Genomic DNA, 19,098 nt, shown 5'->3' on the forward strand with positions numbered 1-19,098 from the left:
AGCAAGCTCATGTAATGCTTTGTAGGTTAGCAGTAAAACCTTGAAATCAGCCCTTGCCTTAATCCTTATTGTGGCTAGCTTCACATAGATGGGTCCGACTACCATTCATTAAATAACAACTGTCTTATAAATCAGTGTTATTTTAGATGATGACACCTAGCTATAAAGTTAGCTAGCTAATTATAGCTACTGAAACAGATTGTCGTTCTGCTATGTTTTTATGTTTTTGGGAAAGAACATTGTTTGCATCCATGAGCTAGCTAGCTTTTCTTATGACCAGCACTGTAGGTGCGCGAGACAACTTTACCAGCATCATAGCATACGTATCGATGAATCGTTGTGACATATAAAATTAGGAGTGATAGTGTAATAACTACGTGAAATATTGCAGTCATATTCAGGTCCTGATTGGTCATCAAACTTATTTGACACACAAAGACCCAGACGGCGTTCCATAGCAAAGACCCAGACGGCGTTCCATAGCAAAGACCCAGACGGCGTTCCATAGCAAAGACCCAGACGGCGTTCCATAGCAAAGACCCAGACGGCGTTCCATAGCAAAGACCCAGACGGCGTTCCATAGCAAAGACCCAGACGGCGTTCCATAGCAAAGACCCAGACGGCGTTCCATAGCAAAGACCCAGACGGCGTTCCATAGCAAAGACCCAGACGGCGTTTCATAGCAAAGACCCAGACGGCGTTCCATAGCAAAGACCCAGACGGCGTTCCATAGCAAAGACCCAGACGGCGTTCCATAGCAAAGACCCAGACGGCGTTCCATAGCAAAGACCCAGACGGCGTTCCATAGCAAAGACCCAGACGGCGTTCCATAGCAAAGACCCAGACGGCGTTCCATAGCAAAGACCCAGACGGCGTTCCATAGCAAAGACCCAGACGGCGTTCCATAGCAAAGACCCAGACGGCGTTCCATAGCAAAGACCCAGACGGCGGTCCATAGCAAAGACCCAGACGGCGGTCCATAGCAAAGACCCAGACGGCGGTCCATAGCAAAGACCCAGACGGCGGTCCATAGCAAAGACCCAGACGGCGGTCCATAGCAAAGACCCAGACGGCGGTCCATAGCAAAGACCCAGACGGCGTTCCATAGCAAAGACCCAGACGGCGTTCCATAGCAAAGACCCAGACGGCGGTCCATAGCAAAGACCCAGACGGCGGTCCATAGCAAAGACCCAGACGGCGGTCCATAGAAATCCAGGTTGAGAATGAAACGACGGAACAAATTAACAATGAAACAGCACAGCAAGTAAGTGAAAGAAATAGGTTGTGATGATGTTTTACTGTTAATGGGGACATACGTAAATGCCAACAAAATACGTTTTTGGTCAGTGTGGTATGTGTAAAAACCTTTTATTTAACTAGGCAACACCAGACAGATGAAGACCTAGCTAGCCAGTAACTAACTAACACCAGACAGATGAAGACCTAGCTAGCCAGTAACTAGCTAACACCAGACACAGATGTAGACCTAGCTAGCCTGTAACTAACTAACACCAGACAGATGAAGACCTAGCTAGCCAGTAACAAGCTAACACCAGACAGATGAAGACCTAGCTAGCCAGTAACTAACTAACACCAGACAGATGAAGACCTAGCTAGCCAGTAACTAGCTAACACCAGACAGATGAAGACCTAGCTAGCCAGTAACTAACTAACACCAGACAGATGAAGACCTAGCTAGCCAGTAACAAGCTAACACCAGACAGATGAAGACCTAGCTAGCCAGTAACTAACTAACACCAGACAGATGAAGATCTAGCTAGCCAGTAACAAGCTAACACCAGACAGATGAAGACCTAGCTAGCCAGTAACTAACTAACACCAGACAGAAGAAAGGCAAGATCTATAGAAATATCTTTGTCATAGAGGAATAGTGTAAACTTGTCATTATATTAAATATGAAAAACTTTCATATGGTTTCATTCCAAATATCATAACATTTCATGACCATTGTGGAAAAAGTCAATGTGTGAATACTTTCTGAAGGCCAATTTATAACCAATAATAAATAATTTTATTGCTCAGTACTTACAGTCCATTATTATGGGGCCCTATGTATCTGAAAGTATCTACTATTGTCATTGTTTTTTAAGTTGTCAGTAGGCCTAATGGACTAGCTTTCTTTCCCAATCTGATCAGTGTCTGTCCTTATCAGTCCCTATCTGATCTGACTGTCTTTCCTAACCCGTCCCCATCTGATCTGACTGTCTTGTCCTTATCAGTCCCTATCTGATCTGACTGTCTCTGTCCTAACCTGTCCCTATCTGATCTGTCTGTCCTAACCCGTCCCTATCTGATCTGTCTGTCCTAACCCGTCCCTATCTGATCTGTCTGTCCTAACCCGTCCCTATCTGATCTGACTGTCTCTGTCCTAACCTGTCCCTATCTGATCTGACTGTCCTAACCCGTCCCTATCTGATCTGACTGTCTCTGTCCTTATCAGTCCCTATCTGATCTGACCTTCTCTGTCCTTATCAGTCCCTATCTGATCTGTCTCTGTCCTTATCAGTCCCTATCTGATCTGTCTCTGTCCTTATCAGTCCCTATCTGATCTGACCTTCTCTGTCCTTATCGGTCCCTATTTGATCTGACTGTCTCTGTCCTAACCTGTCCCTATCTGATCTGTCTGTCCTAACCTGTCCCTATGTGATCTGTCTGTCCTAACCTGTCCCTATCTGATCTGTCTGTCTCTGTCCTTATCAGTCCCTATCTGATCTGACCTTCTCTGTCCTTATCAGTCCCTATCTGATCTGACTGTCTCTGTCCTTATCAGTCCCTATCTGATCTGACTCTCTGTCCTTATCAGTCCCTATCTGCTCTGTCTGTCTCTGTCCTTATCAGTCCCTGTCTGATCTGAGTGTGTCTGTCCTCTCCCCCCATGTCTGTCCAGTGAGACACGTGAGGAAGGATGAGAGGAAGTACTATGAGGAGCTGCTGAAGTACAGCCGAGATCACCTGATGCTCTACCCCTACCACCTGTCAGACATCATGGTCAAAGGCCTCCGCATCACCCCCTTCTCCTACTATATCAGCATCATGGAGGTACTATAATACTATATATTATATCTACTGTAGTCACCTCTTCTCCTACTATATCAGCATCATGGAGGTACTATAATACTATATATTATATCTACTGTAGTCACCTCTTCTCCTACTATATCAGCATCATGGAGGTACTATAATATTATATAATATATCTACTGTAGTCACCCCTTCTCCTACTATATCAGCATCATGGAGGTACTATAATACTATATAATATATCTACTGTAGTCACCCCTTCTCCTACTATATCAGCATCATGGAGGTACTATAATACTATATACTATATCTACTGTAGTCACCCCTTCTCCTACTATATCAGCATCATGGAGGTACTATAATACTATATCTACTGTAGTGACCCCTTCTCCTACTGTATCAGCATCATGGAGGTACTATAATACTATATCTACTGTAGTGACCCCTTCTCCTACTGTATCAGCATCATGGAGGTACTATAATACTATATCTACTGTAGTGACCCCTTCTCCTACTGTATCAGCATCATGGAGGTACTATAATACTATATAATATATCTACTGTAGTGACCCCTTCTCCTACTATATCAGCATCATGGAGGTACTATAATACTATATAATATATCTACTGTAGTCACCCCTTCTCCTACTATATCAGCATCATGGAGGTACTATAATACTATATCTACTGTAGTGACCCCTTCTCCTACTGTATCAGCATCATGGAGGTACTATAATACTATATAATATATCTACTGTAGTGACCCCTTCTCCTACTATATCAGCATCATGGAGGTACTATAATACTATATAATATATCTACTGTAGTCACCCCTTCTCCTACTATATCAGCATCATGGAGGTACTATAATACTATATACTATATCTACTGTAGTCACCCCTTCTCCTACTACACTGCTCAAAAAAATAAAGGGAACACTTAAACAACACAATGTAACTCCAAGTCAATCACACTTCTGTGAAATCAAACTGTCCACTTAGGAAGCAACACTGATTGACAATAAATTTCACATGCTGTTGTTTAAATGGAATAGAATACAGGTGGAAATTATAGGCAATTAGCAAGACACCCCCAATAAAGGAGTGGTTCTGCAGGTGATAACCACAGACCACTTCTCAGTTCCTATGCTTCCTGGCTGATGTTTTGGTCACTTTTGAATGCTGGCGGTGCTTTCACTCTAGTGGTAGCATGAGACGGAGTCTACAACCCACACAAGTGGCTCAGGTAGTGCAGCTCATCCAGGATGGCACATCAATGCGAGCTGTGGCAAGAAGGTTTGCTGTGTCTGTCAGCGTAGTGTCCAGAGCATGGAGGCACTACCAGGAGACAGGCCAGTACATCAGGAGACGTGGAGGAGGCCGTAGGAGGGCAACAACCCAGCAGCAGGACCGCTACCTCCGCCTTTGTGCAAGGAGGAGCACTGCCAGAGCCCTGCAAAATGACCTCCAGCAGGCCACAAATGTGCATGTGTCTGCTGATACGGTCAGAAACAGACTCCATGAGGGTGGTATGAGGGCCCGACGTCCACAGGTGGGGGTTGTGCTTACAGCCCAACACCGTGCAGGACGTTTGGCATTTGCCAGAGAACACCAAGATTGGCAAATTCGCCACTGGCGCCCTGTGCTCTTCACAGATGAAAGCTGTAATGAAAGCTGGTCTGTAAGGTCCATAGGGCTCTGGTCTATACGGTCCATAGGGCTCTGGTCTATAAGGTCCATAGGGCTCTGGTCTGTAAGGTCCATAGTGCTCTGGTCTGTAAGGTCCATAGGGCTCTGGTCTATAAGGTCCATAGGGCTCTGGTCTGTAAGGTCCATAGGGCTCTGGTCTGTAAGGTCCATAGGGCTCTGGTCTGTAAGGCCCATAGGGCTCTGGTCTATAAGGTCCATAGGGCTCTGGTCTATAAGGTCCATAGAGCTCTGGTCTGTAAGGTCCATAGGGCTCTGGTCTATACGGTCCATAGGGCTCTGGTCTATAAGGTCCATGTACGTCCATAGGGCTCTGGTCTATAAGGTCCATAGGGCTCTGGTCTATATGGTCCATAGGTCTATACGGTCCATGTACGTCCATAGGGCTCTGGTCTATAAGGTCCATAGGGCTCTGGTCTATAAGGTCAATGTACGTCCATAGGGCTCTGTTCTATAAGGTCCATAGGGCTCTGGTCTATAAGGTCCATAGGGCTCTGGTCTGTAAGGTCCATAGGGCTCTGGTCTATACGGTCCATAGGGCTCTGGTCTATAAGGTCCATAGGGCTCTGGTCTGTAAGGTCCATAGTGCTCTGGTCTGTAAGGTCCATAGGGCTCTGGTCTATAAGGTCCATAGGGTTCTGGTCTGTAAAGCCCATAGGGCTCTGGTCTATAAGGTCCATAGGGCTCTGGTCTATAAGGTCCATAGGGCTCTGGTCTGTAAGGTCCATAGGGCTCTGGTCTATACGGTCCATAGTGTTTCTATGTGCTAATAGCAGTAAGGACTATCTGTTATTCATTGTGTTTCTATGGGCTAATAGCAGTAAGGACTATCTGTTATTCAATGTGTTTCTATGGGCTAATAGCAGTAAGGACTATCTGTTATTCAATGTGTTTCTATTGGCTAATAGCAGTAAGGACTATCTGTTATTCAATGTGTTTCTATTGGCTAATAGTAGTAAGGACTATATGTTATTCAATGTGTTTCTATGGGCTAATAGCAGTAAGGACTATCTGTTATTCAATGTGTTTCTATTGGCTAATAGCAGTAAGGACTATCTGTTATTCAATGTGTTTCTATTGGCTAATAGCAGTAAGGACTATCTGTTATTCAATGTGTTTCTATTGGCTAATAGCAGTAAGGACTATCTGTTATTCAATGTGTTTCTGTTGGCTAATAGCAAAAATTAAATGTTTCATGAAATACTTTTAAAAATATATTTTTTGATACCTTAACCGGTCTTATAATTCAAAATCAAAGAGAAAAATGGTCCTGGTGAGAAGGTTCTGTTATTTTTTGTGTGTTATTCCTGGAGTTTCACACCGTTTACCTTGACTCAAACAAGACTGTGGTAGACTTTTAAACCCCTGAGTTGCCCTAACACGTGACTTTGTCCTGTGTAACAGTCCATAGCATCTGTATTCAAGACCCATGCTGCGTCCCGATGGCTCCTTCTGATAGGTTTGGATTGATGAACTTTAAATCCTTATTAATGATTCGTTTCAATAGAGAAATGACCATTAATAACCATTAACCTCTGGTGTTAATAGTCCCTCGGCTATCTATAGGAGGAAGGTATATGGTGGGGGCAATTGAGCTTGGAATGTACTGAGTGTCGGCAATGTGATCGCGTTGGCAGGCATTGATAAGGATTAGCCATGGATTAGTGATGAAAGGTGGGGGGTCCAGGTCAGGTCACGTTAAGGAAGAAATGTAAAGTTTATGGCCCGTATCACTTAGTGTCCAGCCTAGCAGTAAAGAGTCAATGCTTGTACAGATGGGTAGGAGGAGACTCAGGAGGAAGGGTTAAATATCACTGCTTGTGCAGATGTGTAGGAGGAGACTCAGGAGGAAGAGTACATTTTTACTCTGAACGTTAGAACCTAACACAGTACACTAGGATGGTGGATTGGCCCAGTCAGTGTGGGGTGGACCTCAACTGTTATCCAGCACATCCTACGCTACTCTTTTTCATTGCCTTGAAGAATTTCATTGAATTTCAATGAAAAAAAAGCACAGATTTAATATAATGAACAACTAGGCCTACATCTAGTGCCCAAACTCCAACTGTTGCTCAGCTGATTGTGATATCGTTAATGGTGAAAAACATTCAAACCAATTTTATTTTCTACATTCTGAGGCGACGTCTCGCCGCGCGTTCTGAGGCGACGTCTCGCCGCGCGTTCCGAGGCGACGTCTCGCCGCGCGTTCCGAGGCGACGTCTCGCCGCGCGTTCTGAGGCGACGTCTCGCCGCGCGTTCTGAGGCGACGTCTCGCCGCGCGTTCTGAGGCGACGTCTCGCCGCGCGTTCTGAGGCGACGTCTCGCCGCGCGTTCTGAGGCGACGTCTCGCCGCGCGTTCTGAGGCGACGTCTCGCCGCGCGTTCTGAGGCGACGTCTCGCCGCGCGTTCTGAGGCAACGTCTTCATACTAGACATGTAAATTACATTACTGAACGACGTGTCACTCTGATAATCCATTTGATGTGTTTTTAATAGAATAAATGAATTACTGCACTAAATAGGGAATAGTGTGCCATAGGGCCCTGGTCCAAAGTAGTGCACTACATTGGGAATAGGGTGCCATTTGGAACATTGACAGTGAATAATCAAGGTTCAGGGAAGGAAGGAATGGTGTAGGAAGAGAAATTAGTTTAATTTGCTGCTCCCTTTTTCCTGGTTTAATTTCTCCCTCCCTTCCTCTTCCCTCTTCTCTTCCCTCTCCTCCCTCTCTCCACCTCCCTCCCTCCCTCCCTCTCTCCACCTCCAGGACATCATGAACGTAGAGAAGAGTTACGACTCGCTGCCCAACTTCACTGCTGCTGACTGTAAGTAGCCTGTTGCTGTACTTTCTCTCTGAGCTGTGTGGTGTGTGGGGCAGTATTTCCGGTAGCCGGTAATAGCAGCTTTTGGCCCAAAAAAGAAGAATCAAAAAACGATAAATAAAATTGGCGCCGGCCATTTGTCCGGGAGAAGAAAAAAACAAAGAATTCCAAAATAATTATTTTTAGCCTATTAATTGATGGAAATACCAGTCGATGGAAATACCAGCCGATGGAAATACCAGCCGATGGAAATACCAGTCGATGGAAATACCAGTCGATGGAAATACATTGGACCGTTAATGCTTATCGGTCTATAGGATAATGTGCATAATTTTTGTGGAATTAAATTGGCACATGTATTTTCATTATTCATCTTATGAGCATAGCACGAGCATAGCATACATATACAGAGCCTAATTGGAGCGGAGAATCAGTCAGACACTGTGAGAGCTGCTTCGACAGCTCCTCAAACCGCTTGTTCGTTGCTGCTGGACTGAAATGTGCTTTTATAAGCCCAATCATTGCGTAATAATTCTAAATGCAATCGTGTGTTAAAAACAGTTTTGATGGCCACGATTGAAAAGGGCTACTGTTTTTATTTCTCAACTGGTAATTGTAGCGCGCTTCCCATTTGCCATTCAAGTGTATAAGCAGCGGTTGTTGGCAGGCTTTCAGAGTGTCACACTCCACTTTGCAATGAGCTGGAGGCAGTATGCATTTAGTTTAGTTGGAAACATGAAGGTTTTACTACATATTATGAGACATGTCTTTCAAAGCAGCCAAAATCAGACCATAGAAATGTGGAGGAAATGATTTAGACTTCCATATGCCGTTGAAACCAGTAGCACATTTCTCTCACGTTCTAATGGTTTTCAAATCAACTTTCTTTCATTGTCCATTAGTTAAAGGCACCATTTTAGTCATTTTAGCAACCCATGCTAGTTGATGATAATCCTAGTCATATTAGCAACCCATGCTAGTTGATGATAATCCCAGTCATATTAGTAACCCATGATAATCCCAGTCATATTAGTAACCCATGATAATCCCAGTCATATTAGTAACCCATGATAATCCCAGTCATATTAGTAACCCATGATAATCCCGGTCATATTTGTAACCCATGATAATCCCAGTCATATTAGTAATGTTATGGTGCGTGAATGAGGACCCAAAAGCGAATTAACAAACAGAGTACTTTAATGACGAACATACGTGGGCTCAGATGGACAGGTAGATTCCGACAGGACAGGACAAGGTTGCAGCACACACGATGATAGTCTGGTTCAGGCATGAGACACATAAACAAACAAACAAGAATCCGACAAGGACAGGAGCAGAAACAGAGACAGATATAGGGACCTAATCAGAGGGAAAAAGGGAACAGGTGGGGAACGGGGTGAATGGGTAATTAGGAGGAGACAAGGCACAGCTGGGGAAAAGAGGGGGAGAAAAGGTAACATAACAACGACCAGCAGAGGGAGACAGGGTGAAGGGAAAGGACAGAGACAAGACAACATGACAGTACCCCCCCACTCACCGAGCGCCTCCTGGCGCACTCGAGGAGGAAGCCTGGCGGCAACGGAGGAAATCATCGATCAGCGCACGGTCCAGCACGTCCCGAGAGGGAACCCAACTCCTCTCCTCAGGACCGTACCCCTCCCAATCTACTAGGTACTGATGACCACGGCCCCGAGGACGCATGTCCAAAATCCTACGGACCCTGTAGATGGGTGCGCCCTCGACAAGGATGGGGGGGGGGGGGGGAAGACGAGCGGGGGCGCGAAGAACGGGCTTGACACAGGAGACATGGAAGACCGGGTGGACGCGACGAAGATATCGCGGCAGAAGAAGTCGCACTGCGACAGGGTTAATGATTTGAGAGATACGGAATGGACCAATGAACCGCGGGGTCAACTTGCGAGAAGCCGTCTTAAGGGGAAGGTTCTGAGTGGAGAGCCAAACTCTCTGACCGCGACAATATCTAGGGCTCTTCGTTCTACGCTTATTAGCAGCTCTCACAGTCTGCGCCCTATAACGGCAAAGTGCAGACCTGACCCTCTTCCAGGTGCGCTCGCAACGTTGGACAAAAGCCTGAGCGGAGGGGACGCTGGACTCGGCGAACTGAGATGAGAACAACGGAGGCTGGTACCCGAGGCTACTCTGAAAAGGAGATAGCCCGGTCGCAGACGAAGGAAGCGAGTTGTGGGCGTATTCTGCCCAGGGGAGCTGTTCTGACCAAGACGCAGGGTTGCGAAAAGAAAGACTGCGTAAGATGCGACCAATAGTCTGATTGGCCCGTTCTGCTTGACCGTTAGACTGGGGGTGAAAGCCGGAAGAGAGACTGACGGAAGCCCCAATCAAACGGCAAAACTCCCTCCAAAATTGAGACGTGAATTGCGGACCTCTGTCCGAAACGACGTCTGACGGAAGGCCATGAATTCTGAAAACATTCTCGATGATGATTTGTGCCGTCTCTTTAGCAGAAGGAAGCTTAGCAAGGGGAATGAAATGAGCCGCCTTAGAGAACCTATCGACAACCGTAAGAATAACAGTCTTCCCCGCTGACGAAGGCAGTCCGGTGACAAAATCTAAGGCGATGTGAGACCACGGTCGAGAGGGAATAGGAAGCGGCCTGAGACGGCCGGCAGGAGGAGAGTTACCGGACTTAGTCTGCGCGCAGACCGAACAAGCAGCCACGAAACGACGCGTGTCATGCTCCCGGGTGGGCCACCAGAAACGCTGGCGAATGGAAGCAAGCGTACCCCGAACGCCAGGGTGACCGGCTAACTTGGCAGAGTGAGCCCACTGAAGAACGGCCAGACGAGTAGGAACGGGAACGAAAAGAAGGTTCCTAGGACAAGCGCGCGGCGACGGAGTTTGAGTGAGTGCTTGCTTTACCTGCCTCTCAATTCCCCAGACAGTCAACCCGACAACACGCCCCTCAGGGAGAATCCCCTCGGGGTCAGTGGAGGCTACTGAAGAACTGAAGAGACGAGACAAAGCATCAGGCTTGGTGTTCTTAGAGCCCGGACGATAAGAAATCACGAACTCGAAACGAGCGAAAAACAGCGCCCAACGCGCCTGACGCGCATTAAGTCGTTTGGCAGAACGGATGTACTCAAGGTTCCTATGGTCAGTCCAAACGACAAAAGGAACGGTCGCCCCCTCCAACCACTGTCGCCATTCGCCTAGGGCTAACCGGATGGCGAGCAGTTCGCGGTTACCCACATCATAGTTACGTTCCGACGGCGACAGGCGATGAGAAAAATACGCGCATGGGTGGACCTTGTCGTCAGAGAGGGAGCGCTGAGAAAGGATGGCTCCCACTCCCACCTCTGACGCGTCAACCTCGACAACGAACTGTCTAGAGACGTCAGGTGTAACAAGGATAGGAGCGGATGTAAAACGATTCTTGAGGAGATCAAAAGCTCCCTGGGCGGAAACGGACCACTTAAAGCACGTCTTGACAGAAGTAAGGGCTGTGAGAGGAGCTGCCACCTGACCGAAATTACGGATGAAACGACGATAGAAGTTCGCGAAGCCGAGAAAGCGCTGCAGCTCGACGCGTGACTTAGGGACGGGCCAATCAATGACAGCTTGGACTTTAGCGGGATCCATCTTAATGCCTTCAGCGGAAATAACAGAACCGAGAAATGTGACGGAGGAGGCATGAAAAGTGCACTTCTCAGCCTTCACGAAAAGACAATTCTCTAAAAGGCGCTGGAGGACACGTCGAACGTGCTGAACATGAATCTGGAGTGACGGTGAAAAAATCAGGATATCGTCAAGGTAAACGAAAACAAAGATGTTCAGCATGTCTCTCAGGACATCATTGACTAATGCCTGAAAGACAGCTGGAGCGTTAGCGAGGCCGAAAGGAAGAACCCGGTATTCAAAGTGCCCTAACGGAGTGTTAAACGCCGTCTTCCACTCGTCCCCCTCCCTGATGCGCACGAGATGGTAAGCGTTACGAAGGTCCAACTTAGTGAAAAACCTGGCTCCCTGCAGGATCTCGAAGGCTGAAGACATAAGAGGAAGCGGATAACGATTCTTCACTGTTATGTCATTCAGCCCTCGATAATCTATGCAGGGGCGCAGAGACCCGTCCTTCTTCTTGACAAAAAAAAACCCCGCTCCGGCGGGAGAGGAGGAGGGGACTATGGTACCGGCGTCAAGAGCTACAGACAAATAATCTTCGAGAGCCTTACGTTCGGGAGCCGACAGAGAGTATAGTCTACCCCGGGGGGGGGTGGTTCCCGGAAGGAGATCAATACTACAATCATACGACCGGTGTGGAGGAAGAGAGGTGGCCCTGGACCGACTGAACACCGTGCGCAGATCGTGATATTCCTCCGGCACCCCTGTCAAATCACCAGGCTCCTCCTGTGAAGAAGAGACAGAGGAAACAGGAGGGATAGCAGACATTAAACATTTCACATGACAAGAGACGTTCCAGGAGAGGATAGAATTACTAGACCAATTAATGGAAGGATTATGACAAACTAGCCAGGGATGGCCCAAAACAACAGGTGTAAAAGGTGAACGAAAAATTAAAAAAGAAATGGTTTCACTATGATTACCAGAAACAGTGAGGGTTAAAGGTAGCGTCTCACGCTGAATCCTGGGGAGAGGACTACCATCCAGGGCGAACAAGGCCGTGGGCTCCTTTAACTGTCTGAGAGGAATGTCATGTTCCCGAGCCCAGGTCTCGTCCATAAAACAGCCCTCCGCCCCAGAGTCTATTAAGGCACTGCAGGAAGCTGACGAACCGGTCCAGCGTAGATGGACCGACAAGGTAGTGCAGGATCTTGAAGGAGAGACAGGAGTAGTAGCGCTCACCAGTAGCCCTCCGCTTACTGACGAGCTCTGGCCTTTTACTGGACATGAAGTGGCAAAATGACCAGCGGAACCGCAATAGAGACAGAGGCGGTTGGTGATTCTCCGTTCCCTCTCCTTAGTCGAGATGCGGATACCTCCCAGCTGCATGGGCTCAGCACCCGAGCCGGCAGAGGAAGATGGTAGTGATGCGGAGAGGGAGGCGACGGAGAGCGCAAGCTCCTTTCCACGAGCTCGGTGACGAAGATCAACCCGTCGCTCAATGCGAATAGCGAGTTCAATCAAGGAATCCACGCTGGAAGGAACCTCCCGGGAGAGAATCTCATCCTTTACCTCTGCGCGGAAACCCTCCAGAAGACGAGCGAGCAAGGCCGGCTCGTTCCAGCCACTGGAGACAGCAAGAGTGCGAAACTCAATAGAGTAGTCTGTTATGGATCGATTGCCTTGACATAGGGAAGACAGGGCCCTGGAAGCCTCCTCCCCAAAAACAGATCGATCAAAAACCCGTATCATCTCCTCCTTAAAGTCTTGATACTGGTTAATACACTCAGCCCTTGCCTCCCAGATTGCCGTGCCCCACTCACGAGCCCGTCCAATAAGGAGAGATATGACGTAGGCGACACGAGCAGTGCTCCTGGAGTAAGTGTTGGGCTGGAGAGAAAACACAATATCACACTGGGTGAGGAACGAGCGGCATTCAGTGGGCTCCCCAGAGTAACACGGCGGGTTATTGATTCTGGGCTCCGGAGATTCGAAAGCCCTGGAAGTGGCCGGTGGATCGAGGCGGAGATGGTGAACCTGTTCTGTGAGGTTGGAGACTTGGGTGGCCAGGGTCTCAACGGCATGTCGAGCAGCAGACAATTCCTGCTTGTGTCTGCCTAGCATCGCTCCCTGGATCTCGACGGCTGAGTGGAGAGGATCCGAAGTCGCTGGGTCCATTCTTGGTCGGATTCTTCTGTTATGGTGCGTGAATGAGGACCCAAAAGCGAATTAACAAACAGAGTACTTTAATGACGAACATACGTGGGCTCAGATGGACAGGTAGATTCCGACAGGACAGGACAAGGTTGCAGCACACACGATGATAGTCTGGTTCAGGCATGAGACACATAAACAAACAAACAAGAATCCGACAAGGACAGGAGCAGAAACAGAGACAGATATAGGGACCTAATCAGAGGGAAAAAGGGAACAGGTGGGGAACGGGGTGAATGGGTAATTAGGAGGAGACAAGGCACAGCTGGGGAAAAGAGGGGGAGAAAAGGTAACATAACAACGACCAGCAGAGGGAGACAGGGTGAAGGGAAAGGACAGAGACAAGACAACATGACAAGTAACCCATGACAATCCCAGTCATATTAGTAACCCATGATAATCCTAGTCATATTTGTAACCCATGATAATCCTAGTAATATTAGTAACCCATGATAATCCTAGTCATATTAGTAACCCATGATAATCCCAGTCATATTAGTAACCCATGATAATCCCAGTCATATTAGTAACCCATGATAATCCTAGTCATATTAGTAACCCATGATAATCCCAGTCATATTAGTAACCCATGATAATCCCAGTCATATTAGTAACCCAAGATAATCCTAGTCATATTAGTAACCCAAGATAATCCTAGTCATATTTGTAACCCATGATAATCCTAGTCATATTTGTAACCCATGATAATCCTAGTCATATTTGTAACCCATGATAATCCTAGTCATATTTGTAACCCATGAGAATCCTAGTCATATTAGTAACCATGATAATCCCAGTCATATTTGTAACCCATGATAATCCCAGTCATATTTGTAACCCATGATAATCCCAGTCATATTTGTAACCCATGATAATCCCAGTCATATTAATAACCCATGATAATCCTAGCCATATTTGTAACCCATGATAATCCTAGTCATATTAGTAACCCATGATAATCCCAGTCATATTAGTAACCCATGATAATCCTAGTCATATTAGTAACCCAAAATAATCCTAGTCATATTTGTAACTGATGATAATCCTAGTCATATTTGTAACCCATGATAATCCTAGTCATATTAGTAACCCAAGATAATCCTAGTCATATTTGTAACCGATGATAATCCTAGTCATATTTGTAACCCATGATAATCCTAGTCATATTTGTAACCCATGATAATCCTAGTCATATTTGTAACCCATGATAATCCTAGTCATATTAGTAACCATGATAATCCCAGTCATATTTGTAACCCATGATAATCCCAGTCATATTTGTAACCCATGATAATCCCAGTCATATTTGTAACCCATGATAATCCCAGTCATATTAATAACCCATGATAATCCTAGTCATATTTGTAACCCATGATAATCCTAGTCATATTAGTAACCCATGATAATCCTAGTCATATTTGTAACCCAAAAATAATCCTAGTCATATTTGTAACTGATGATAATCCTAGTCATATTTGTAACCCATGATAATCCTTGTCATATTTGTAACCCATGATAATCCTAGTCATATTAGTAACCCATGATAATCCCAGTCATATTAATAACCCATGATAATCCCAGTCATATTTGTAACCCATGATAATCCCAGTCATATTTGTAACCCATGATAATCCCAGTCATATTTGTAACCCATGATAATCCCAGTCATATTAATAACCCATGATAATCCTAGTCATATTTGTAACCCATGATAATTCCAGTCATATTTGTAACCCATGATGATCCCAGTCATATTTGTAACCCAAAATAATCCTAGTCATATTTGTAACTGATGATAATCCTAGTCATATTTGTAACCCATGATAATCCTAGTCATATTAGTAACCCAAGATAATCCTAGTCATATTTGTAACCGATGATAATCCTAGTCATATTTGTAACCCATTATAATCCTTTTCATATTTGTAACCCATGATAATCCTAGTCATATTTGTAACCCATGATAATCCTAGTCATATTAGTAACCATGATAATCCCAGTCATATTTGTAACCCATGATAATCCCAGTCATATTTGTAACCCATGATAATCCCAGTCATATTTGTAACCCATGATAATCCCAGTCATATTAATAACCCATGATAATCCTAGCCATATTTGTAACCCATGATAATCCTAGTCATATTAGTAACCCATGATAATCCCAGTCATATTAGTAACCCATGATAATCCTAGTCATATTTGTAACCCAAAAATAATCCTAGTCATATTTGTAACTGATGATAATCCTAGTCATATTTGTAACCCATGATAATCCTAGTCATATTTGTAACCCATGATAATCCTAGTCATATTTGTAACCCATGATAATTCCAGTCATATTTGTAACCCATGATAATCCCAGTCATATTTGTAACCCATGATAATCCCAGTCATATTTGTAACCCATGATAATCCCAGTCATATTAATAACCCATGATAATCCTAGTCATATTAGTAACCCATGATAATTCCAGTCATATTTGTAACCCATGATAATCCCAGTCATATTTGTAACCCATGATAATCCTAGTCATATTAGTAACCCATGATAATCCCAGTCATATTAATAACCCATGATAATCCCAGTCATATTTGTAACCCATGATAATCCCAGTCATATTAATAACCCATGATAATCCTAGTCATATTTGTAACACATGATAATCCCAGTCATATTTGTAACCCATGATAATCCCAGTCATATTAATAACCCATGATAATCGTAGCCATATTTGTAACCCATGATAATCCTAGTCATATTAGTAACCCATGATAATCCTAGTCATATTAGTAACCCAAAATAATCCTAGTCATATTTGTAATTGATGATAATCCTAGTCATATTTGTAACCCATGATAATCCTAGTCATATTTGTAACCCATGATAATCCTAGTCATATTTGTAACCCATGATAATCCTAGTCATATTAGTAACCATGATAATCCCAGTCATATTTGTAACCCATGATCATTCCAGTCATATTTGTAACCCATGATAATCCCAGTCATATTGATAACCCATGATAATCCTAGTCATATTTGTAACCCATGATAATCCCAGTCATATTTGTAACACATGATAATCCCAGTCATATTAATAACCCATGATAATCCTAGTCATATTTGTAACCCATGCTAGTTGTTGATAATCCAAGTCATATTATTAGATATTCCCATCTGTCATGTGCAGTGTACCTTTGACAAGTGTTTTCCTGCTAATTGCATAATGGAAGGAACATTTGTATATGTGGCCTGCTGCCTTGTGCACATTGCTGTGCTTTATAATTAAATAATAGTTAATCAACCTTATTATCTAAATGTTCTGAGCTGTTGTATCAGACTCATTGCTTTTTAATGTTGTGTTTTTTATGAAGTCTAGGCCTACTGGTTGATTGAATTTGGGATTTATCTCCTACAACTGTCCCAGAGTCTGTTTGTTTCTTTGTCGCACAGAATGACAAGTTGGCCAATAGAATAGGTTCACTTTTCTGCTATAGCAGATTGACAGGCTAGTGATTTGGCTATTCGTTACTCAGATTGCTATCGGAATTAAATAATAAAGACGCTCGCCATGTGTAGGATTGTAGTACTGCTGGCTGTTAGTAGTAGTATTGTAGTACTCCCTCTCTCAGGGATAAACTGCTGACTGTTAGTAGTAGTATTGTAGTACTCCCTCTCTCAGGGATAAACTGCTGACTGTTAGTAGTAGTATTGTAGTTCTCCCTCTCTCAGGGATAAACTGCTGACTGTTAGTAGTAGTATTGTAGTACTCCCTCTCTCAGGGATAAACTGCTGACTGTTAGTAGTAGTATTGTAGTACTCCCTCTCTCAGGGATTAACTGCTGACTGTTAGTAGTAGTATTGTAGTACTCCCTCTCTCAGGGATAAACTGCTGACTGTTAGTAGTAGGATTGTAGTACTCCCTCTCTCAGGGATAAACTGCTGACTGTTAGTAGTAGTATTGTAGTACACCCTCTCTCAGGGATACACTGCTGACTGTTAGTAGTAGTATTGTAGTACTCCCTCTCTCTGGGATAAACTGCTGGCTGTTAGTAGTAGTATTGTAGTACTCCCTCTCTCAGGGATACACTGCTTGCTGTTAGTAGTAGTATTGTAGTACTCCCTCTCTCAGGGATACACTGCTTGCTGTTAGTAGTAGTATTGTAGTACTCCCTCTCTCAGGGATAAACTGCTGACTGTTAGTAGTAGTATTGTAGTACTCCCTCTCTCAGGGATAAACTGCTGACTGTTAGTAGTAGTATTGTAGTACTCCCTCTCTCAGGGATAAACTGCTGACTGTTAGTAGTAGTATTGTAGTACTCCCTCTCTCAGGGATAAACTGCTGGCTGTTAATAGTAGTATTGTAGTACTCCCTCTCTCAGGGATACACTGCTGACTGTTAGTAGTAGTATTGTAGTACTCCCTCTCTCTGGGATACACTGCTTGCTGTTAGTAGTAGTATTGTAGTACTCCCTCTCTCAGGGATAAACTGCTGACTGTTAGTAGTAGTATTGTAGTACTCCCTCTCTCAGGGATAAACTGCTGACTGTTAGTAGTCGTATTGTAGTACTCCCTCTCTCAGGGATAAACTGCTGACTGTTAGTAGTAGTATTGTAGTACTCCCTCTCTCAGGGATAAACTGCTGACTGTTAGTAGTAGTATTGTAGTACTCCCTCTCTCAGGGATAAACTGCTGACTGTTAGTAGTAGTATTGTAGTACTCCCTCTCTCAGGGATAAACTGCTGACTGTTAGTAGTAGTATTGTAGTACTCCCTCTCTCAGGGATAAACTGCTGGCTGTTAGTAGTAGTATTGTAGTACTCCCTCTCTCAGGGATAAACTGCTGACTGTTAGTAGTAGTATTGTAGTACTCCCTCTCTCAGGGATTAACTGCTGACTGTTAGTAGTAGTATTGTAGTACTCCCTCTCTCAGGGATAAACTGCTGACTGTTAGTAGTAGTATTGTAGTACTCCCTCTCTCAGGGATAAACTGCTGACTGTTAGTAGTAGTATTGTAGTACTCCCTCTCTCAGGGATAAACTGCTGGCTGTTAGTAGTAGTATTGTAGTACTCCCTCTCTCAGGGATAAACTGCTGACTGTTAGTAGTAGTATTGTAGTACTCCCTCTCTCAGGGATACACTGCTGGCTGTTAGTAGTAGTATTGTAGTACTCCCTCTCTCAGGGATAAACTGCTGACTGTTAGTAGTAGTATTGTAGTACTCCCTCTCTCAGGGATAAACTGCTGACTGTTAGTAGTAGTATTGTAGTACTCCCTCTCCCAGGGATAAACTGCTGACTGTTAGTAGTAGGATTGTAGTACTCCCTCTCTCAGGGATACACTGCTGGCTGTTAGTAGTATTGTAGTACTCCCTCTCTCAGGGATAAACTGCTGGCTGTTAATAGTAGTATTGTAGTACTCCCTCTCTCAGGGATAAACTGCTGACTGTTAGTAGTATTGTAGTTCTCCCTCTCTCAGGGATAAACTGCTGACTGTTAGTAGTAGTATTGTAGTACTCCCTCTCCCAGGGATAAACTGCTGACTGTTAGTAGTAGGATTGTAGTACTCCCTCTCAGGGATACACTGCTGGCTGTTAGTAGTATTGTAGTACTCCCTCTCTCAGGGATAAACTGCTGACTGTTAGTAGTAGTATTGTAGTACTCCCTCTCCCAGGGATAAACTGCTGACTGTTAGTAGTAGGATTGTAGTACTCC

The 19,098-nt window shown here is 44.7% G+C and overlaps 1 protein-coding gene across 3 annotated transcripts in view; it reads left to right on the top strand.

Annotated features, from left to right (window-relative positions):
- The window catches only part of fam91a1 (family with sequence similarity 91 member A1), a 137,424-nt gene that overhangs the window by 3,256 nt on the left and 115,070 nt on the right, over positions 1-19,098 (top strand). For 2 of the 3 annotated variants that reach the window (XM_090228520.1, XM_090228522.1), the window contains exons 3-4: positions 2,909-3,060; positions 7,515-7,572. In XM_090228520.1, coding sequence (XP_090084646.1) covers positions 2,909-3,060; positions 7,515-7,572 — 210 coding nt within the window. Of the gene's footprint in view, positions 1-2,908; positions 3,061-3,878; positions 3,904-7,514; positions 7,573-19,098 lie in introns of those variants that run through there. The other variant, XM_090228521.1, reaches the window with a different exon arrangement.

This window comes from Oncorhynchus mykiss, chromosome 30, assembly GCF_057628025.1.
Source record: "Oncorhynchus mykiss isolate SJ-2025 chromosome 30, ASM5762802v1, whole genome shotgun sequence".
In the NCBI taxonomy this organism is placed as follows: Eukaryota; Metazoa; Chordata; class Actinopteri; order Salmoniformes; family Salmonidae; genus Oncorhynchus; species Oncorhynchus mykiss.